This window comes from Urtica dioica, chromosome 6, assembly GCF_054948205.1.
Source record: "Urtica dioica subsp. dioica isolate 48M chromosome 6, U.dioica_male_clone48M_v1_H2, whole genome shotgun sequence".
NCBI classification, from domain to species: domain Eukaryota; kingdom Viridiplantae; phylum Streptophyta; class Magnoliopsida; order Rosales; family Urticaceae; genus Urtica; species Urtica dioica.
Genome location: NC_142761.1, coordinates 30,334,127 through 30,358,855, shown reverse-complemented (window position 1 = coordinate 30,358,855; position 24,729 = coordinate 30,334,127). Strand labels below are relative to the sequence as shown.

Genomic DNA, 24,729 nt, shown 5'->3' with positions numbered 1-24,729 from the left:
TTCATTTGAACCGATAGATTTTCAGTGTCAATTCTTTAGTGGAGTCGGTTGGCATTAATTTAAACTTGGAAAAGGTTTTGTGAACTTTTGAGTCCAAGTGTTTAGCTCAAGATTTGTTCATTTGGATCCATGAGGTCACTGTCACGAATCACATCGAGTAGGAATAGTTAAACTGGAAGCTAAGTCAAAACAAGAACGAAAATTGTCAAAAAGGTATTTTTGTCTTTTGAGACATAGGATGAAATGAATGTCAATAAATTTTTTGACAAGGTCATTTGATGTCTTAATATCACTCGGCCAAGTAAGTTTAATTGGGCGTTGTGGATTAATTTCAGTTCATAAGAATTTTATTAAAAATTCTTAATGGGCCTTTTTCATGTTGTCATGAACAAATGGAAAAGCTTCTAGAAGCCCTTTCTAGAAGGAATTAGGCGCCCAACATACCCAAAGAAAGAGAGATTATTTTGTGCATAAATGTATCAAGATACTTGCCAAAAGAAAAAGAGGAAACAAATTTCCTCTATGAGGAAACTAGAATTTCGGCCAAATGAAGCAAGGAGAGAACAATGACTAAATGAGGAAACAAATCCAAGGCTTATTGAAGCCTATGTTGGACGTGCAAAGCAAGGGAAAAAGAGGAAATAAGATTTTTTCATAAAGGCTTGGAAAATAAGAGGAAATTACTTCTTTCCAAGGCCAACCCTTCTCCTATAAATATGACCATCATTCCTCTCATTCTATTCATTCCACATAAGTTAGAGATTGAGAGCCTCTCTCTCTAGACCTTGTGGCCGACTCCTCTCTCTCTCTAGTCAATTTCGTTTTATTGTTTTGGCACCTAGGTCCTCATTTGACCTAGTGTTTAGCTCTGCAACTTCAAGACTCGTTCTTAAGTCGTAGTGTGTAAAAGTGCCCACACACTAATTCCTTTTCTCTCGAGTGATTTAATGATAGAAACTTTCGTGGTTGCTCGAGTTGCCGAGGAAGGAAGAGAGACGTGCTGCGAGCGGAAACGAACGTTGCAAACTTTTTCCAAAAGCTTCTCAACGTTCAAGCGTCTAAAAAGGTTAGTAAACTTCTATGCTCATATTAGTTTTTATTTACATGTGCTTGCTCTTTGTCTAGGTTAGTAAAAACTATTTTACATGTAAATGAAATTTTTTAAAATTTCGCCGCTCACCGAAGCGTTAAACTTTTTCTTAAACCCTAGATCAATTCCGCTCTATCGTTCTATAACTAGGAAAGCCGTTTCCGAACTTATAAGAGTCGATTAACCAACTCCAAAAACTAAGTGGGTGGTTTATATTTGTTGTTTGTAACCCACGATCCCCAACACTAATGAAAGAAGCAATTAACTTGGGACTAAGAGCCGCTCTTGCGACCCTCTCTTAAATGGGAGTACTCCAAGGCGTTTTTTGCTTCGATCATTGCTCAATGAGCTACGTCCGAGAGTGAGACAATGATGACAAGGCCTCCCCTTGGGGGATTGTTTTTCAAAGTTGACCTTTTGGACTAAGTAGTTGGTTGCACACTTAGGCTCAATCCCTAGTAATCCTCCCTCGAGGCTCTGCGAAAGGATGTGAGTGATCAAATCAATTTAAAAGGTGGCTAGTCAAAATTGATGTATTGACATCTTGGCTAAGCATTAATGATGTGTCATTTACTTCTAAATGGAGATTTTTGCGGCCTTCTCTTGAGGAAGTAAATTATCGTTTGGTTTATAACACCTTTGGATTTTATCAAGTCTTAAACAAACTTAAATCCTAATCCAAAGACTAATCATAAACTTGTTTCAACATATATAGGCAATATGTCTCTCAACCTTTTCTCGTTCATCCTTTCCTCGAACAAACTCGAAAACAGAAATTACGTAGATAACCTCGATATCATCCTTACTGTTAACAAGCACAAAAGGGTACTCACCACCCCGTGTCCTCCTCTGACGAATAATGATTCAACTCAAGAGGACAAAGACGCCTTAGCAGCATGGCTTCGATCCGATGAGATTGTGAGGTGCTATATCTTAGCATCTATGAACAATATGCTAAAAGAGCAACATCATGACATTGAGACTGGCACCGATATGCTCAACAATCTCCATGAGATGTTTGGAGGGCAAAGGCGTCAAGCAAGGCAACAAGCAGTCCGACAGTTTATGAACTGTCACATGAAGGCTAGGACTCCTGTTGGAGACTTTATGATACTGATCATTAGTCATCTAAATAAAATGGAAATCCTAGGATCTGAGATTGATGGGAAGAATGTCATAGATATGATCTTAGAAACTCTCCCCGCATCTCTTGATACCTCCAAGATGAACTACTCCATAAACAAGCTAGAGTACACTGTTACCAAGCTTATGATGGAACTTCACACTGATGTAGGTCTCACTAAGAGAAAGAGGAATCAAGGAGAGGCACATGCTACTGAGCAAAAAGCCTCCGCCTCTGGAACTAAGAAGAGACCTCACAAGTCCGATAAAAAGAACTGTCCTGCCGATCTCAAAGCAAAGGGATATAGTATTGCACTAGTTACCGAAGCATGCTTAGTAGCTGATAATGTATCAACGTGGATTCTTGACTCCGCTGCTACTAACCATATTTGTTGTTCCTTGAATGGTTTCAAGAAAACCAAAAGCTTAGAGGAAGGCGAGTTCTGTTTCAAATGGGGTGATGTGAGCCTGGTGTCTGCGAAGGCTGTGGGATCCATGACGCTGTCTTTTGAAGACCGCACTTTAAACTTGAATAATGTTTATTTTGTTCCTACCTTTGGGAAGAACTTAATATCCGTTGCTCGTCTTCTTGAGCAAGATTATTGTTTAAAGTTCATTAAGAATGGAATTCGTATTTCGTTTCCTAATAATTCTTTTGTCACTGATGCATGTATGAAGAATGCTCTTTTCTACATCTATCCCACTCAACCTTCTCTTTTAGACACCGAAATAGATAATGATCTAATTAGGGAGCGAAAGAGGATCAAACTTTCTGAATCCTCCGATCTAACAAAATCAACATACCTATGGCACTTAATACTTGGTCATATCAGTCTAGATAGGATTAAGAGACTTGTGAGGGACGGTCCACTCCAAGCCTCTGCAATAGATTCACTACCTACTTGTGAATCTTGCATAGAAGGAAAAATGACTAAGCGACCTTTCTCCGATAAGGGTCGAAGAGCCACTGAGTTGCTGGAACTAGTACATTCTGATGTATGTGGTCCACTCAGCCAACAGGCACGTGGAGGATACGAATACTTCGTTACCTTCACCGATGATTACTCGCGATATGGTTTTGTCTATTTGCTCAAACACAAATCCGAGACCTTTAACGTATTTAAGGTCTTTAGGGCTTTAGTGGAAAAGAAAACTGGCAAAGTGATAAAAAACCTTCGATCTGATCGAGGTGGTGAGTATATGTGTGGAGAGTTCGATGACTTTCTTAAAGAAGAAGGTATCGCTTCTCAGCTTACCGCACCTGGCACACCTCAACAAAATGGAGTGTCAGAGAGAAGAAACCGAACTCTTATGGAGATGGTTAGATCAATGATGAGTTACTCATCACTCCCTCTTTCCTTTTGGGGATATGCCCTCGAAACAGCCGCTTATATTATGAACCAAATTTCATCCAAGACGGTTCCTGGTACTCCTTATGAATGATGGACTGGCCGTAAAGTGAATCTTTGCCGCATAAAAATTTGGGGTTGCCCCGCACACGTGCTAAGGCAAAAGACTAGCAAGTTGGCTAGTAGGTCAGAATTGTGTCTGTTTGTTGGATATCCAAAGGAAACCAAGGGTTTTACTTTCTATAGTCCCGAGGACGATAAGACTTTCGTTAGCACGAATGCTCGTTTCCTTGGAGAGGACTTTATGAAGGATGCAAAACCTAGAAGCAAAATTGTGCTTGAAGAAAAGTTGGGTGAGGAAGCTTCTACCTCATCTGTAAGAACTGTTCTTACCCCAACTGAAACACAACCTAACTCATCAGAATCTCGTCAAGTAGTACTTCGACGTATTGGGAGGGCTACTCAAAAGCCTGACAGGTACATGTCCTATGGAGACTCTCTCGTAGCCGTCTCCGACATGGATGATCCTGTTTCCTATAGGCAAGCGATGGCTTGTTCTGCATCAAACCTTTTTCTTGACGCCATGAAAGTTGAGATGCACTCGATGTATGTCAACAAAGTCTGGAAACTTGTAGACCTTCCTGAAGGGATTAAACCCGTAGGGTGTAAGTGGATATACAAGAAGAAAAAGGGGTCCTGATGGGAACGTCGAGACGTTCAAAGCACGACTTGTGGCGAAGGGTTATACCCAACAAGAAGGTATTGACTATGAAGAAACCTTCTCGCCAGTCGCGATGCTTAAATCCATCCGCATACTCCTATCCATAGCTGCAGCTCTCGACTATGAGATCTGGCAAATGGATGTCAAGACAGCTTTCCTGAATGGCAATCTTGACGAGCGCATTTACATGGCTCAACCACATGGTTTCGTGGAAGAAGTTCAAGAGACCAAGGTTTATGAGTTGCTTAAGTCCATTTACGGATTAAAGCAAGCATCTAGGTCATGGAATATTAGATTCGATGAAACTGTAAAGAGCTTCGGCTTTGAACAGTCAATAGATGAGCCTTGTGTTTACAAGTTAATACACGAAGGCAAAGTTGTGTTTCTGGTACTATATGTCGATGATATACTACTCATTGGTAATGACGTTGGTAAGTTATCTGAGGTTAAGGTCTGGCTGGCAAAGCAATTCGATATGAAGGATCTAGGAGAAGCCGCGTAGATTCTGGGGATCCAAATCTTTCGAGATAGGAAAAACCGGACACTGTCGCTCTCTCAAGCATCTTATATTGATAAGGTAATGGATCACTTCTCGATGCAAGACTCCAAGAAGGGCCAAACACCCTTTAGGCATGGAGTCTCCCAAGACTGCATAAGAGATTGAAGATATGAGGAAGATTCCGTACGCCTCTGCCGTAGGAAGCCTCATGTATGCTATGCTTTGCACTAGACCTGACATCTGTTTTGCCGTTGGCGTAGTTAGCCGTTTCCAATCCAACCCTGGACCCGAGCACTAAATTGCTGTTAAGCATGTTCTTAAGTATCTTTGAAGAACTAGGAACTTGATGCTTACATACTCAGGTACTGACCTGACTATGACGGGATATACCGACTCCGATTTTCAAGCGGATAAGGATTCCAGGAAATCCACTTCGGGATCTGTGTTCATCCTTAATGGTGGAGCTGTTGTGTGGAGGAGTATTAAGAAATCTTGCATTGCTGACTCCACAATGGAAGCAGAATATGTGGCTGCTTGTGAAGCATCCAAAGAGGCTGTATGGCTTAGAAAATTCCTTAAGTATTTGGAAATTGTTCCAAACGTCGACGAGCCCATGAACCTTTATTGTGATAATAGTGGAGCTGTCGCTAACTCAAAGGAACCTCGAAGCCATAAGCGCTCTAAGCATATTGAGAGGAAATACCATTTGATTCGACAGATCGTGCAGCGCGGAGACGTGGAAGTAAAGAAGATCTCAACGGTGGACAACCTAGCAGATCCATTCACCAAGGCCCTATTGAACAAGGTCTTCGACCAACATCGAGAGGGATCAGGCATAAAGGACTACACACATCTTCTTTGAGTCAAGTGGGAGTTTGTTGTCGATATATTCACAATCTTAGGGTCAAAGGACTATTGACCTCAGTACGATTGTTAGAAGAATCTATGATGTCTGGTTATGAGGCATTGAGAGTTGGAGACTCTATAGTTCTTCTAGGTATCTTTCGAAGGTACTGAATTGACCAGTGCACTTCTAGAGACAAGATAAGAACAAACCATTTAACCTCTTATGTCTCGAAGTCACTATGTATGAATTGCATCATGCTTACCTTAATCCTGAAATGAGACATGTCATTTCACACCTTAGTATTCTCATTTGAGAAAGTCAGAGTTCGGACTCACTATGTGATTCCGAACAGGGCCTATTGGTGAAGTACTAAGTTGTGAGAATGTCATGAGTAACTTTGTGAAGTTCTCATAGATATGGAATTCATGTACAAGATTGCTGAAATGCAATGTATGTCACCTCATGCTTTGTTCCTTGGAGTGTGAATAAATGAACTGGCCAGTGTCCAAATTGAGTCCTGACTCTTTTGGATGAAACAATGTGACTTGTTAGCTCCTCGTCAATACATTGTTTCTAACTTATTCACAAGCGACAAAGGAGTTGAGGAAATAACAGCTAGAAGGGTAAAATGGTAATTTAGTAAATCCCGACTAGCTGATGACATTCATGAAGGGTAAACGTAGATAATATTCAGTGGATCCGCTCATCATAATTAGGTTGAATTCTTGAGTAGAAAATAAATTCATTTGAACCGAGAGATTTTCAGTGTCAACTCTTTAGTGGAGTCAGTTGGCATTAAGCTAAACTTGGAAAAGGTTTGTGAACTTTTGAGTCCAAGTGTTTAGCTCAAGTTTTGTTCATTTGGGTCCATGAGGTCACTGTCACGAATCACATCGAGTAGGAATAGTTAAACTGGAAGCTAAGTCAAAACAAGAACGAAAATTGTCAAAATGGTATTTTTGTCTTTTGAGACATAAGATGAAATGAATGTCAATAAATTTTTCGACATGGTCATTTGATGACAAGTAACACTCGGCCATAATAAGATTAATTGGGCCTTGTGGATTAATTTCATTTCATAAGAATTTTATTGAAAATTCTTAAAGGGCCTTTTTCATGTTGTTATGAACAAATGAAGAAGCTTCTAGAAGCCCCTTCTAGAAAGCCACTTGGGCGCCCATAATACCCAAAGAAAGAGAGAATATTTTGTGCATAAATGTATCATGATACTTGCCAAAAGAAAAAGATGAAACAAACTTCCTAATGTGGGAAAGTATAAGTTCGGCGAAGACAAGTCAAAGAGGGAGAGAATAAATGAGGAAACAAATCCATGTGGCATAGGTGATTCCTTACACGCCCAAATTGAAAAGGGAAACAAGGGATTTCTTCATGAATATGTGATATTCAATATAGAAGAGGAAACTATCTTATTGAAGGTAAAGCCTCTCCTATAAATAGGAGCCTCATTCTTCTCATTTTTCTCATTCCACATAAGTTAGAGATTGAGAGCTTCTCTCTCTAGACCTTGTGGTGGCCGAACTCCTCTCTCTCTTTTTAGTTTATTTTCAATTTTTGTTTTGGCACCTAGGTCCTCATTTGACCTAGTGTTTAGCTCTGCGACTTCAAGACTCGTTCTTAAGTCGTAGTGTTTAAAAGTGCCCACTCACTAATTCCTTTTCTCTCGAGTGATTTAGTGATAGAAACTTTCGTGGTTGCTCGAGGTGTCGAGGAAAGAAAGAGAGACGTGCTGCGAGGGGAGACGAGCGTTGCAAACTTTCCAAGAGCTTCTCAAAGATCAAGCTTCAAGAAAGGTTAGTAAACTTCTTAGCTCATAATGGTTTTTAATTACGTGTACTTGCTCTTTGTCTAGGTTAGTAAAAAACTGTTTTTACTTGAAAAGAAAATTTTTAAAATTCCGCCGCTTACCGAAGCGTTAATTATTTTCTTAAACCCTAGATCGATTCCAACAATATGGTCTCTGACAGGAGTCCCAGCCTTCAAGCGAGAGTTCATAAACTGTCGTACTACTTGCTGTCTAGCCTGACCCCCTTGCCCTTCAAACATCTCATGGAGATTGTAGAGCATGTCGGCGGCTATCTCAATATCACGATGTTGCTGCTGGAGTACATTGTTCATCGATGCTAAAATATAGCATCTCACAATCTCATTGGAACGGAACCAGGCCGCTAAGGCTTCCTTGTTCTCTTGACTTGAATCATTATTCGTCTGAGGAGGACATGGGGTGGTGAGTACCCACTTGTGCTTGTTAACGGTAAGGACGATGTCGAGTTTACGTTTCCAATCAACGTAGTTTTTTGTTTCGAGTTTGTTTGATAAAATGATGGTTGAGAGAGGGTTGAGAGACATTTTGCTGAAGTTAAGTTGAAACAAGTTTGTGATTAGTCTTTTGGTTTAGGATTTAAGTTTGTTTAAGTTTTTAGGATGAACAAGACAGGAAAAATCCAAAGGTGTTATGAATGAAATCACACTTTACTCCTTCGAGGGAAGGCCACAAAAAATCTCCTTTCATAAGTAAATGACTCATCATTAATGCATAGCCAAGATATGAATACATCAAATTTGACTAGCCACCTTATAAAAAGGTTTGATCACTCACATCCTTTCGCAGGGCCTCGAGGGAGGATTACTAGGGATTGAGTCTAAGTGTAAAACCAACCACTTAGTCTAAGAGATCGACTTTGAAAAAACAATCAACCGAGGGGAGGCCTTGTCTCATTGTCTCATTCTCGGACGTAGCTCTTCGAGCAATGATCAGAGCAAAGCGCCGTTGAGTACTCTCATTTAAGAGACGGCCACGAGGGTGACTTAGTCTGGCGACAATTGCACTTTTCATTAGTGTTGGGGATCGCTGGTTGCAAATAACAAGTATAACCCTCCCACTTAGTTTTTAAAGTTGGCACATCGTCTATTATAAGATTCGGAAACACATTTCCTCGCGTATAGAGAGATATAGTAGAATTCTAGAAATTTGAATCTTACATCATCATGTTTCTAGGAAGAGTAGTGTGAACTTCTAACTCATTTGAACACTTGAAGTTTGAGATTACAGATCTTCTTGCACTTTTCCGACGAGTCTACGAGGAGACCTCCCACTTAAATTTCCAAAAGCAAATAGATTTTGAACATAAGTGATATAGATATAGTTTTGAAAATATTTTGAAAACATAATTGATTTGGATGACAAAGAATTTTCAAGTTTGAAAGTGAAAACGGTTTTTCACTCAAACTAGTTTTTGTAAAAACTCAATTTCAATTAAATATTTAAAAATCAAAACTTTTCAATTTTACACATTATGTTTATAACATTTAGAAAAACATTTTCGCTCAAGAAAGTTTTTCCATTTGAGTTCTAGAACTCTTGTAGTGGGAGTCGGGATTCGGAATTCAAAATTAAATTTTCAAGAAATCTTGGAATCCCGGGCAGCGAACGCCTCGGAGTAAAAACTCCGTAATCAATGACTCTAACGTCCAATTGAGCTAGTTCAACCTGTTTTGGAAAGTAGACTCACAGACCTTCAATTTGGTTCAAGAATAATTCAAATCCAAGTTTTGAGCAGAGAGATACGTCCCTTTTACAGTAGGTATTCTTAAGCTCAAGGAAATCTTGACATAAATTCAGTCGGGACTTAACTGCAAAAGATTTAAGTGTAACATAACGTTTTATTGAGCTGTTAAGTCTTTTAGATGTTTCTCATTAACATGGTAATAGTATAGCATAAAAGATATTAAGAACCAAAATAAAATGAGCTAGTAAATAAGCAAAGCAAGCAAGACTATATTACTTGTGACAAAATTACCCGAAATTTCTCAAACTTATCAAAACATGATTTTGATTACGAAAAAATTAAAAGTTTTAGAACTGATTCTAATGTGTTTTAATATCATTCCAAAGGTATAGAAAATCAACATGCTTTTTAATTAAAAGACACGAGCAGTAAATTAAAAAAAATTTATAATAACAGTTCTAGATGTTGTCGGTCATTTTCGGAAAACTCGAGACGCCGAGAAGACACGCCGTTCAAAGGGCCGATGGTCAGGCCGGAGGTCCTGAAGAGCGGCAAGCCTTCCGTCACGAGTCGACTGGCAAGTCTTCGTGCCAAACTTTCAGCTCCTCAAGTCGAGTCATACTCCTCGAGTCGAGCCTCACTCCTCGAGTCGAGTCATAACTGCTCGAGTCGATATAACTCCTCAAGTCGAGCCTTGCTCCATGAGTCGAGCCTTGCTCCACGAGTCGAGCCTTGCTCCACGAGTCGAGCCTTGCTCCTTGAGTCGAGTCATAACTCCTCGAGTCGAGATAACTCCTCAAGTTGAGTCACTCTCCTCGAGTCGAGCCTCTCTCCTCGAGTCGAGTCATGCGTCCACGAGTCGATTAGCAAATCCTCATGTCGACCTTGATTCCTCGAATAAAGACCTTCATGCGATTTGCGTGACATCCTGAATCCCGAAGGGCCAACGGTCCGGGTCCTCAAAGATCTATAAAGGACCAAAAAAGGTCCACGAGGTGAGCTACACGAAGAAGACGCGCACGTCGCGCGTGGAGCGAGCCGAGCACCATGCCAAGGAGGCGCGTGCCGCGCTAGACAAGCTGCGCGCCGCGCAGCCCCATGGCGAGCACGTCCAAAAACTTCCCCCGCGCGCACGCGGCAGGGTTTGCGCGCCGCGCACGCGCTGCACTCCCCTTCTCGGCGGAGCACGCTCTCCAGTCCCACATCGACGAAATACAAGCCTCCTAGGCCCCTCCAACTACTATAAAATACCCCCTCTCATTAAGGGGGAAGCTATCCCATTCATTTTCAAGAACCTTGAGTCTTCTCTCTGCTTCTCTGGATGCCATCCTTGGCCTGGAGCGGATTCTCCTAGATTTCTCGTTCTCAGAGATTCCGAAGCGCTCTCGAGAAGTCCCGAGCACCACCTCTCTCGATCGAACGACTAATCCCGAGCCGACGAGTGCTCCTGCGGTTTTTGACTGAAAATCGCCTATGCGTCTAGCACATTAGATGCGTCCACAGTTTCTGACAAGAAACCGCCTACGCGTCCTGCATTTCCGACTGGAAATCGCCTACGCGTCGGGAAGCTCTGCCACGACAAGGAACTCTTGAGTTAGAGTCTCCCATGCCTCCAAAAGAGAGAAAACACACATTCTCTCTCGGGTCACTTGATCCCAGAGTTCTGAGACGTCACCGAGAACTCCTCTGCGCTCCGTCTCCTCTGTCGAGCACACCCTCCAGGCTCTGTGCCTTATAGTGCGTTACATACATCGTGAACTACGTTTTGACTTGATCCCACACATGGGTACGTAGGCAGCCGACACAAAAGGCACGGTCACTCCTCCTCCTCATCCATTCTCTCCTCCGAGAAGCCCTTCGACTCGAGGAAACCCAGCTCGAGACTTTCGATTCACACATTTGGCTCGGATGTGGCCACTTGGTCCGGCCTTTGGTCGAACCACCCGAAGCTTTTAATAGTTGTTCATTTTTGTGCGACCACACTAAAAAAACAAGTACTCGAGTAAAATTATGAAAATGATTTTCAAACTCATATTTCAAATTATATGCGAATGCTTATACTTTGACCATAGCTCTGATACCATTTGTTGGAATAGATCTAGAATTAAGAAAAGATTTATCGCTTCTAGCAAGCGGCGAAATATAAAAAATTTCTTTAAAAACTCGTAAAACGTTTTTACAACCTAGACAAAGTGCATGAACATATAATTTAAAATTTTACAACTACTTATCGTTTTTACTCGGTACCAACCTTGAATGGAACTTGAACGTTGAGAAGCCTTAGGAAGGTTGAAACGCTCGTCTCCCCACTCGGCTCGCCTCCCACTAGCCTTCTTGAACCTGAGAGCAACCACGAAAGTTTCTACCACTAGAATCTTTAGAGTTTAGGTTGAATTTAGTGTGTGGGCACTTTTAAACACTATGACTCAAGAACAAGTCTTTGAGCCAAAGAGCTAAAACAAATTCTAGGTCTAATGAGGACCTAGCAGCCAAAACAAAAAAGACAAGAAGAGATAGATAGAGAGAGAGAGAGAGAGAGAGAGAGAGAGAGAGAGAGAGAGAGAGAGAGAGAGAGAGAGTGTGGGCGGCTAACAAGTCTAGAGAGAGAAGCTCTCAATCTCTAAAATTGTGTGTTGTGAATTGTGAATGAGGTGATGTATTTATGGGAGGAGGATTTATCTTGAAAAGGTAGTTTCCTCTTTTCCATTGAATATCACATATTCATGAGAAAATCCTAGTTTCCTCTTCTCCTCCTTGGACGTGCAACATGTGCATCCAAAGTCCTTGAATTTGTTTCCTCATTTGTTTTTCTCTCTCTTGGCCGCCCACTTCATTCCTCTATGGAGCAAATTTGTTTCCTCTTTTTCTTTTGGCAAGTATCTTCATACATTAATGCACAAAATAAACTCTTTCTCTTGCTATGTTGGACGGTTTTGAGGCTTCTAGATGTTTCTTTATTTGTTCATGACAACATAAGAAAAACCCATGTAGATTTTTCACATAAAATTCCATGAAATGAAAATCAATCCTCAAGGCCCAATTCTTTAATGTGGCCGTGTGGACTAGATTAATTGTCATCATATGACAATGTCAAAAAAATTATTTTTTGACATTCATATCATTCTACGTCCAAAAGGACAAAATTACCCTTTGGACAATTTTCGTAAAACTTGTCTAGTTCAACATTTGAACTTGTTTTGACTTAGCTTTCATGTTTAACTAATCCTACTATAATGAGTTGTAGTGACCTCATGGATCCAAATGAGCAAAGCTTGAGCTAGCATACTTGGACTCAACAGTTCAAAAACATTTTCCAAGTTCTAGCTTAATGTCAACTGACTCCACTAAAGAGTTGACACAGAAATCTCTCGGTTCAAATGAATATATTTTCTACTCAAGAATTCCACTTAATTGTAATGAGTGGATCCATTGAATATTATCTATGTTTACCCTTCATGAATATCATCAATTAGATGGAATTTACAAAATTACCATTTTACCCTTCTAGTTGTTATTTGCTCAACTTCTTTGTCAATTTGGACTTTGGTCAGTTCATTTATTCACATTCGAAGGAACAAAGCATGATGTGATATACATTGCATTTCAGCAATCTTGTACATGAATTTCATATCTGTGAGATCTTCACAAAGTTGTTCATGACATCTTCATAACTTAGTACTTCACCAATAAGTCATTTCTATATCACATAGTGAATCTAGAACTCTGACTTTCTCAAATGAGAGTACGTAAGCTATGAAATGACATGTCTCATTTCAAGATTGAGGTAAGCATGATGCAATTCATACATAGTGACTCTGAGACAGAATAGGTTAAATGGTTTGTTCTTACAATGTCTCTAGAGGTGCACTGGTCAATTCAGTATCTTCAGAAAATACCTAGGAAGGACTATAGAGTCTCAAACTCTCTATGTCTCATAACCAGACATAATAGATTATCCTAACAATCATACTGAGATCAATAGCCCTTTGATACTTAGATTGTGAATATGTTGTTTTAAGCAAACCATGAAGAGTTTGTTCATGCAAATCTATATTTGACTCTTCATTTGTTGTTAGGTTTGTTTAAGGACTAAAGACTATGGTTTATCATAAAGCTTCAAACAGACAAGGAGAAATGAATGAAAGTTTCAACTTTTATTAAATATTCAGCAGTTACAAGCAAAAATCTTCGTAAGACTTTATTACATCAAATGTATATAAGTTATGACTACTACTCTTGTTGTGGGCACCAATGCCAATAGGGAAATGAGGGGGGTTGTTGGACACAAACGATTGCTCTGACACAACTCGTCGGTGAAGCACGTAGCATATCAGACTTGAAAAATTGCTCCAATACCACTTGTTTTAATTATGTGCTCACGTTGATAACCATATAAGTTGCGGAATTAACTAATCACACTTACAAGAGCTAATTAATGTTAGGGTTATCTAACAAGATCTAGATTTACTTTATTAGTTAAATAATGAAAACATTCAAACATGTCAAGCAACCATTAAGAACAAAGAACAAGGCTCATAGAGAACTAACGGATTGGGCTCATGAACAGAAACTTCAAGCTTTGTCAGTCTGTCTTCAAATGCCTTGATCTCCATCTTCTAGCTTTCTGATCCTCGACCTTGAACGTTTGATCTCCTTCTTCAACCTTTCGGATCCTCGTCTTTAAACGCTTTGATCTCCTTCTTCAAGCTTTCAGATCCTCGTACTCCTCTTGATGACACCGTAGTCTTTCGAAACGTAATCTTCAGACGAATAAAGAAATACGTCGTGGGACCACTCTTTAATCTCACACGATAAGGAAACAAAAGTTGTTTCAAGATCTCACGCTTATTTTCTAAGAACGGAATAGAGCAATTCAAAGGGGTAGAGAGAAAGAGAGAGAATCGGCCACACACTATGTTGGACGAAATTTTTTAACTTTCCACAACTTGAATTTTCTCTTCTCATGAACCCCCTATTTATAGTAGTGCAAATGATATATTCTTGGTAGTTTCCAAAATATATTATTTCCTTTTTTATTGCATTCACATTAGTGAATCAAAGCTTGGTATTTGGATCTCATCTCATGAATCATACTTTCTCTCTTAGCCATCATATCAATATCTATGAGATTTTATCTTGTGTTTGAATAGAGAATATTAAATTATGAGAGAATTAAAGAAATATCTTATTTCCTTTTAAATATTATTCTTTCCTAATATTCATGAGAGAAAATAAAGAACAATATCTAATATCATTTTAAATATTATTCTCTCCTAATATTCATGAGAGAGAATAAATGATAATATCTTATTTCCTTTTAAATATTATTTTCTCATAATATTCATGAGAGATAATAAAGGACAATATTTTATTTCCTTTTAAATATTTTTCTCTCTCCTTTATTTAAACAACTAAAGAGAAAATATTGGTAACTACCAATATGTGATGGACGAAAATTTGAGGCATACGGCTAAGAGGATTTGGCGCAAATCCTTGTGCCCAAATCTCCTAAAATTCGTCCTTCTCATGCTGTGGAAGGCCCAATTGCTCAAAGCCCAATTACTTATTTATTTAATTGATCCAACAATAAAAAAATAAGTAATTGATTAATTATTTACTTGATCAAACAATGAATAATTAATACTACCATAAATAATGATTTAACCCGTATCGAGAAATGTCAATCAATGATCCTTAAAGTTCAACTCGTATCGAGAAATGTCAATTAATCCGTTATACCTTTCTTGATACATATATACCCTAAGCACTATTGCTTCCACAGCGAAATATTCTTTCGAACATACAAACTTTGGAAGTGTCGGCAATCTATCGGTTCTGAAATCAACTCTTAGGTGAGTGAGAATTGACCTTTGTTCAAGAAGGCTGATTCCGTATCTGTCAACCACTTCCCAATCGAATCATGCTCCGAAACTCCCAAGATATAATCTGTGATTAGCATGATAGTAGCCTTTTAGCGAATGAGTCAAAGAGCGCGGTTAGCATGATCACTACATGATTTAGATCAAGTTTCACTGTGACCATCATAGCGACTCCGATTAGTGTGTCGTAACGGTACTTAAACGACACATCTACAACCACAATATGTCCGGATCGTACACTTACCAGAGGTGTAGAATACTCGCACGTCGTGATCAACCTTCACTAGTGTTTCGCATATATGACTTTAGATACAGCTGTACATGCATGTATCAGTCATCGGCCATGTTTTAGCAACACTGCCCGAACTCAGGTGCCTAGCACGTGACTCAATTTATTAACGAGGCTATGGATGATAGTTTCTATTGATTTTGATGTTCAGAACTCAACCCACTAATCAAATGATGCTAATAAAGTAACCATTATTCTATTTAGTAATCATTTATTTATCATCTCTCGTGGGTAGGAATTCCTAACACTGAGCTCGTAACGTAGAACTCGATAGAAAATCAACTGTTGCTCCCAATCATTGAGCGGAAACGGACAAGCGCCAACGATCTCAACCACGAAGCGATCCTCATATTGGTGGATCGACTCAAAGCCTAAGTGATAAAACTCGTGAGTGACCTCTTCCCATTGATCTCGGTGCCCTTGAGGCCCGAAACCTTCTCCAACCACAAACTGAAATGTCTACCAGTCTCGACAGACGTCTGGGGTTTAAGCATAGCGAGTCCAGCGGCTCAACGCAGGACCTATAAGGCATGGAAACGGAACTTATCTATTCGATGGTGAGGCCGATCTAGCGGGTCCAAATCAGCGTACCTCTAGATCCGCTGAAAGTCTGAGCGGAGGGAGGTATACACAGGAATGCGTCATGATACGAGCGAATCTTCTGCTGTGCCATCTGTACCTATCAAGAGACAGGTCAACGATAAGAACCAACATAACATCAAAATCTACACTGGAACGCGTATCTCAAGTCTACAGAAAAGGCTAAACCTGGGTTGTGATACCACAAAACCTGTCACGAACCGCGAACGCTTATTCGCCCTCGAGCCGCGACGTTAGTCAAATCGCCTAACTTATAATCACCAAATCAATATAATATCAAACAGATACATAATTAAATAAACATAATTACTATAATACTTATATATTAAACATAATACGATAAAACATAAGTATCAAAAGTGGTTATATGAAAAACCTGGAGAAAATTTTTCGTTTTTCTCAATTCGATCTCCGAGTCTCACGACTCTTTTATACATACAAGCTCCTGGTTTTACATATATTTACAGGAGATTATTTAGGAGCGTAGATTACAGAAGGGGTTCAACAAGATACTATTATAGAAGAGGTTGATCCCGGGTGATTTCCCGTTAGCCTATAGGTCAAGAGATACATGTCCGGCCTTCACCTTCAGTTTCGTCATTCACCTCACTGCCTTGCCCTTTTCTACGTTACCAAGATTCATAAAAATATGAGTTGATTGACTCAGTAGTGGGATTCTAACTTAGAAAGAAAAGCGACTAATACCATGTGATTTCATGTGACGTGCAAACAAGCACATAAAAATGCAGGATGTAAATCTAAGTAGTTCTAGAGCATGACTAATGTGTGCACACTCTAACTCCTACTTGTCGTGCGCAAGGGTACACACATCCCCCGCTATAACCTTTGGAATGATTAGAGACCAGCCTTAGACTTTGAGTAGCAGTCCTCTAGCGGCCTAAGAGTTATATCGTTTGTTTGGGATCCACTAGTGGTACCATCTTCATCGTGACGTCGGTGTGGCCGAGCTTTTTCAGCAATGAGCTCTCTCTCGATTCACAATTAACATCCCACTGTGGCACGAGGCACTCAATGGGCCTCTGCTGAGTCTCCAATCAGCAATGGGTTCGTGTTTCGCGAAGCAGTCCCAATGCACACAGGGCACCCGGTGAGCCTCCGCCAGGGTCTCCAGCCAACAATGAGCATGCGTTTTGAGAAGTAACCTCATTGGGTACGTGGTACTCAGTGGGCCTCCGTTTGAGTACTCACCGCATCCAGACTGGTATGGTCCTCAATACAAGTCTATGACTTGTAGGAACCACCGACAACAGTTCTTTATGGTTTGGTACTCTGCAACACTCAGAGTACACACCTATGCTACTTCCCGGAGAGCGACTCAGGATAAACTTTGAAAGAAATATCATTTCCCTTTTATCCTCGTTAGTATTTTAAGTTGAATGTGAGAGTTGATCACTGCTCTCTTGTCTCCCCCGTTATAACGGGTCAACGTAGAACTTAAGGGATAATTATATCACGTAGCAAAGGCTAGGTTTCACAAATCAATGTTTGAAATTATCGGGCAAACCCGAGCTAAGTTTTCAAGAAAAGCGGCTAAAGACTTAATCTTTGAGATTAGTCGTTTTTAAGGCTTTCACCTACTCTTGTTTTCTAACATGTAAAATGCACGTAAACAAGGTTATTCCCTTGTTAAATAGTTGACTTAGGTCTCCCCACTTACCCGGAATAACTCGTTGGAAAACTTGTTGACTTCCAGAGTTGCCTTGCTTCACGCGCTTCTCGAGACTCTTGGCACGTCCTGAAGCATCGAGAGAACTAGAATCCGAAGTTGAAACTTTGTTAGTTATTCGATTCGGAAATGTTGAAGAGATTAAGATTCGTTATCGGAATTCGTTGCGAGTCGGTTTGGGGTTCGAGAATTTAATTTATCACTTTCCCGTCTCTCGGAAATTAATCTTATTTAAGACTCGTACGCTTTTTGTACCGAAGAAATAGTACGAAATAAAATCCAACAATTATTTTTAACGAGTCTCAAATAGATAATCAATCCGAAATCATATAAACCGAGAATTCCAAAATAAATAATTGAAATTAAATTCTTGAACGTCTTTAAAGAAATAATTTACAATGATTAAAAATAAATCCAAATAGTTAGATCGACGATCTAAGTCAAGAGTTCTAAATAATACAAAGCGATTAACACGACTCACGAGTTAGACCGGGATCTACTCATTTCTGAACTCTTTATTTTCTGGCTTCGATGCTTGCGATTGCACCGACTCTTGCTTGTCCCGACTTGATCTGTGAATAAGCTACAAAATTCATAAAGGAGCATCGAGTCAATTTCACAATCCATATTTAGACTGAATCCTAACATCCCGATTCTCAGTCTCACTTGAGACAAAGAAATTCTCGACACTTAGACCAAAAGACGAACCATAACTCAAACGACTAACGATTTGCAATCAAAACCGAAACAAAACAATCAAACCAAACCAATCAAATCCGAAATAACCGAATATCAAAACATCAATCTCAAACCATGATAACCAATTCAAACCAAAAATCCCAATTCTCATATTCGATTAAGGTATTATAAGTCAACCAAGTTCCGAGCAATACGAATGACTCACTCAAACTTTGGCCGAGACCAATCCGACCAAATCACATCAAATCAGCCAACAACACATCCTGAACCGAAACCTAGAACAAGCGAGTTAACGATTCAAATCATCACATCATTATTAACAAATCCAACATTTCACAACAATTAGATTTCCATATCCAATTCATACATGAAAACTGACTCGACCAAACCGTCAAAAGATAATCAAATCTCAAATAAACTCAAATCATCATCGAAAATCGAACGAACCATAATTCCGAACTCTTAATCAATAACACACCCAGAATCAACAACATCAACACACACGGTCATAAGAAATTCACACGGCCAAAACAATTCAATACTTGAATCATCACTGAACATAAAAAGAACCTAAATAATTCTAAAACTAAGAATCAACAACAACAATTCAGAACAAAATTCATCAACAATTGCGCACCAAAACATCTCAAATCCGAAATCCCCAATTCTTATTAAAAAAACATTAATTCTCCAATTTTGGCAAAAATCAAGAAAAAAAAAACAATTTCAATTCACTAATCCGAGTAGTAATCAACACCAACCGAGCTCAATCAGTATCCAAAGCTAATGAATTTCAGAAAATCCTCAACGAAGTCCAAATCCCTAATTTTCAAAATCAATTCGAGGATAAGGATTCCTCACCTTGTTTTTCATGAAATCCAACTCCTCGGCGCTCTCTCTCGTTCTCTGTTGCTTGTTCTCGGTTGGTGTCCTCGGCGGCTCACGGCGTTGGTCCCTCTCAGCCAGAGCGCGCGCACAGTGGACCTCGGTCTCATGTTGGTGGCGCGCGAGGAAGAAAAAGAAGAGTGAAGATGGAGGAGATGATGGTGGTGATTATTGTTAAGCATTGTTGTTGTTGTTTTTTTTTTTCTTTTTTTTTTCCTTTGCGTTCTCCCTTTTGGGTGATTTAGGTTTTTGCCCTTAAAAATTGCAACATTTTGTTTCATGCCTTTAAAAGTTATCAACTTTAGGTGAGTACCTCTCTTAAACAAATAATACCTCATCTCTCAAATATACCCTTCTCTTTTTCATTTTTTTTAATTGTTTTTTTTAAAACAAAACAACCTGTTCAAAAAACAAAAAAACAGTACTCTTGCTTGCTGAACGCATATTGGAAAAAAAAACAGCCACCCATACGTGCTTGGCACACCACACCAATCATCGAGTTAAGCTTCATTCGGGTGGAAGACATTCTGGTGGCGAAGACGAGTTCTGGCCAATGGGACGGCGACGGTATTGACGGTGTAAAAACTCTAGCCCTAAACAAACCAGGGCTTTGTGTTTAGGTAATTTCATCAATGAAATTTTTATAAATCGAGTTTGATACTTATTTTGTTGTGTTACATTGAAAACTTTGTTAGATTTGAACCAGAAATATATGTATCCAATTCAATGAAACTTTGATTGGAAAAGATTTTCGAATGTTGAAGATGATCGTCGAACTCTACTGATACTGGTTAATTTGCAGTAGAGCAGTAGCATTCTAGACCAGTAGAGAAGTAGATTAGTAGAGCGGTAGAGCAGTAGATCAGTAGAGCAGTAGAGAAGTATTCTAATTTTTAATTATCATTTTGTAGATAATGACGGACACTATGATAACGGTTTATTACTAAGGAAAGTGGAAAAAAGAAGACGGATCGCATCATTTGGTTAGTGAAAAGAAGGATAAGCCTGTTATCATCGTCATAAATATCGAGATCAAGTTAGCCGACTTAATTTAAAAATTGTGTGTGTAACTCAAAGTGGATAAAAGTAAGCTAGACTTGAAGCTAAGTTTTATGTGAACTTCATGGGATGCGTTCGATCCTATCTACATAGAAGATGACGATGATGTACACGGTTTCTTGATGGATCATGATGAAAAAAACCGTAGAAGTTCACTCCGTGTAGAATTCAGAGAGAAACTTGAAGTTAGTCATGAAACTCAAGTTGAGGAAGATGACGCAGATGGTAATGATTTAGAAGGAAATCATAACAACACTTTAAAAACAGGTAATAATTTGACCCTTGAAGAATCTTAATTTTTATTATTTTTATTGTATACTAACACATAATAATAATGTGGTTGTAGCTACAATGGAAGACATTGAAAATGAAACCATCAAAGTAGTAGGAGGATCAAGTCTCCCACAACATGAGTTAGACACGTCTACTTTACTACCGACGTCACCATCAAAAATGTTTCGAGAGTCGGAATTTCTTGTTGAATCTAACGTTGAATCGATCGATATAAGATCTAATATAAGCCATATAGCTTCACAGATGGTACAAAAATTTAAAATAGGCCAACACTTCAAAAGTAAGGATGAATTGAAAAAATATGTTGTTGGACGCGGTGATTAATTTTTTTTTTGAAATGAAGATAGTAAAGTCGTGTAAGAAAGTGTTTGTGGTTGATTGTGTTGATCGGGAGTATTGTAGTTGGCATCTATGAGCAGTTAAATTGGAAAACATTAACTTCTTCAGTATTCGAACACATCACAACGTTCATACTTGTAGTTTGGATAAACGGAAAAAGAAACACCGTCAACCAAGTACAGCTATGGTCGCAGAGGTGGTGAAAAAGAACTTCCAAGAAATTAAGCAAACACCAACACCGAAGGGAATGGGCATGATGAACTCGCAAGGGGTTGAGATTTCCTATTGAAAAGCATGGAGGGGAAAACAACTTGCCAATAATCTTAGGCGAGGTTCACCGGAAGAGTGCTACAAGTTGCTCCCATCTTACTTGTACATGTTGAAAAAGGTTAATACCGGCACAATCACATATTTAGAGTTGGACGAATACACCAGGTTATTTTTGCATGGGTAATCTAGCAACGTAGCCAATTTCAAACATTGTTTTAAAGATCTAGCCAACGTTTGGTAAATTTTGTAATCTAGCTATTTACATAAATAAACGGTTAGAAAATATCGAAAATATCCTTATGTAACATAAATCATAAAAACAAACTACTAACGAACGTTTCAGCTAGCCAAAACTTATCGCGCGTAAAATAAAGAAAAATTAACTTAAAATTAACCCATGAAAACAACCAATTACTAGTCAACGTTTTCACCAGCCAAAACTTATCTCGTGTAAAATAAACGAAAATTAACTAAAACTAACCAAAGAAAACTTGCCTTACATTATGAATTACGCAGATTTGAATGTCTTTTTCAAATCAACTAATGAAACTATAAAAAAATGAAATAAAATATTATGGACTATTAAAATTTGATGTGTATCTTTTTTTAAGGAAAAAAGTTGACGTGTATTAATTGCATTATTTGGTCTATCAAAACGTTAGTTACATGTTGATGTAGTCAATTTTAATAGAAGATAATGTAGTAATTTGCTAAATGAATAATAAAGCCATGTCATAATTCGTGGCTATATTTGAAACTTAGGTGAAACGTTGGCTATATTGCAATACCAACGTTTCAAGTGGCTTAGTCCGACTAATTTTTCTTTTTACATTCATATCTTTTGCAACTCGTTATTTCAAAATACATTATGTGTTTATTAGTCATAATATTCACTAAATTTTATATATTTTAAAAAACAGGTTCAAATATCTTTTTCTAGCATTCGGAGCGTTGGCTAGAGGGTACAAATGCATGAGAAAAGTTATTGCGATAGATGGGACGCACTTGAAAACAAAATTTGGAGGTTGTTTGTTGGTTGCTACGCCACAAGATGGCGATCGTCATTGTTATCCTATTGCTTGGGCTGTTGTGGAATCGGGGAATGACAATGCATGGATATGGTTATTAACAAAGCTTTAAGAGATTGTACGAGATGATTACAATGTCGTCTTCATTACAGACAGAAATCAAAGCATCAAAAATGCGTTGGGAAGAGTTTACAAGAATGCACGACATGGATATTGTATGTGGCATATCAAGAAAAATCTCAAATCATGTTATTTTTGCTCGGATGCCATCGATCTACTTCTACGGGCGGTTGAAGCATACCAAGTTTTGCGATTCAACGAGTCATGGAGCGAGATTCAAAACAGGTATAATCAACTTGCAACATATTTAACTACAAACGTGGATGTGATTCATTGGTCTAGAGCTTATTTTGGCGGTTATCAGTATAATATTATGACATTGGACGGAGCTGAGTCGATTAATCAGGCTTTAAAGGAAGCTAGAGAGTACCCACTACTTTCCATGCTTGACGCCATTCTAGAGTTAACATCGGATTGGTTCTACAAGCATCGAAATGAAGCGTCATCGTGCAACACGACTTTCACACCAGAGGTTGAGACTATTCTTTGTAGGAGATTCATTAAGGCCCAAGCAATGACGGCAAAACCCATTGACATGTATGAGTTCTCGGTCATTGGTGGGACGTACGATGCGGTTGTCGATTTGGGTAAAAAAAGTTGTACTTTTCGTGTATTCGATCTCGATAGACTTCCATGGGCACATGCTTTAGCACCTTTGAAGACCTTAGAGAATGTGCGTGATTATAGCTCTGAGTATTACGCAGTAGATTTATGGTCGCTTGCATATTCAGAAAAAAATATACCCGGTTCCATCAGAATGCGAGTGAGATATCCCTAAAGAAGCAGAGTTGGTTGATGTTATACCTCCAATAGTTCATAAGAGAAAAGGCAGGAATAAGACAAAGAGAATTCCTTCCGTGGGAGAGAAGATGCGGAAGAATAGATGCTCAAAATGCAATCAATTTTGACATAACATATCAAGATGCCCTTTGAATGGAGGAGAAGCTAGGTCGACACCAACAAAAAAACACAAGAAGTGATAAAAAAAAATATGCCTATGTGTATTATTTTGAATTGACTTGTTTATTGTATGTCCACGGATGTTTGTTACCATACATTATTGCTTTCATTTTCTTAAATTGTAGTGATATTAATATTGATCTACTGACATGTAGAGTAGCTCTAATGCTCAGTAGAACCACTAGTAATATTGATCTACTGACCAGTAGAGTAGCTCTAATGCTCAGTAGAACCACTAGTAATATTGATCTACTGACATGTAGAGTAGCTCTAATGCTCAGTAGAACCACTAGTAGACCAGTAGAGTAACTCTAATGCTCGGTAGAACAACTAGTAATATTGATCTATTGACCAGTAGAGTAGCTTTAATGCTCGGTAGAACCACTAGTAATATTGATCTACTGACGGGTAGAGTAGCTCTAATGCTCAGTAGAGTCACTAGTAATATTGATCTACTGTCCAGTAGAGTAGCTCTAATGCTCAGTAGAGTCATAAAAAACTTAAAAAATATTATAGATAAATCTAATTCTAATAAATTTGTCATTAATATTATATGAATCTAATTTTAATTAATTGTTCACTAATTTTAATCAAATATATCATACGACACATATTATAGATGAAGCTCATTAATTTTAAATTATTCATATGACTTTGTTATTCTACATGAAACTAACTAATTCTAATAAATTTGTCATTAATTAATGTTATAGATGAATCTAATTCTAATTAATTGTTCACTAATTTTAATCAAATATATCATAGGATACATATTATAGATGAAGCTCATTAATTTTAGATTATACATATGAGTTTGTTATTATACATGAAACTAACTAATTCTAATAAATTTATCATTAATGTTATAGATGAATCTAATTCTAATTAATTGTTCACTGATTTTAATCGAATATATATTAGGACACATATTATAGATGAAGATCATTAATTTTAGATTATACATATGACTTTGTTATTATACATGAAACTAACTAATTCTAATAAATTTGTCATTAATTAATGTTATAGATGAATCTAATTATAATTAATTGTTTACTAATTTTAATAAAATATATCATAGGATACATATTATAGATGAAGCTCATTAATATAAATTTATTCATATGACTTTGTTATTATGCATGAAACTAACTAAATTTAATAAACTTTTCACTAATGTTATAGATGAATCTAATTCTAATTAATTGTTCACTAATTTTAATCAAATATATCATGGGACATATATTATAGATGAATCAAATTCTAATTAATTGATCTACTGACCAGTAGAGTAGCTCTAATGCTCGGTAGAATCACTAGTAATATTGATCTACTGACATGTAGAGTAACTCTAATGCTCGATAGAATCACTAGTAATATTGATCTACTGACCAGTAGAGTAGCTCTAATGCTCAGTAGAACCACTAGTAATATTGATCTAATGACCAGTAGAGTAGCTCTAATG

At 38.3% G+C, this 24,729-nt stretch overlaps 1 protein-coding gene across 1 annotated transcript; it reads left to right on the top strand.

Moving 5' to 3' along the window:
* Nucleotides 1-22,617: 22,617 nt before the first annotated feature.
* On the top strand, nucleotides 22,618-23,082 carry LOC149393622 (uncharacterized). Its single transcript, XM_089618094.1, has one exon. It carries the CDS (start codon nucleotides 22,618-22,620, stop codon nucleotides 23,080-23,082), a length of 465 nt encoding a protein of 154 aa, XP_089474220.1.
* Nucleotides 23,083-24,729: the final 1,647 nt, after the last annotated feature.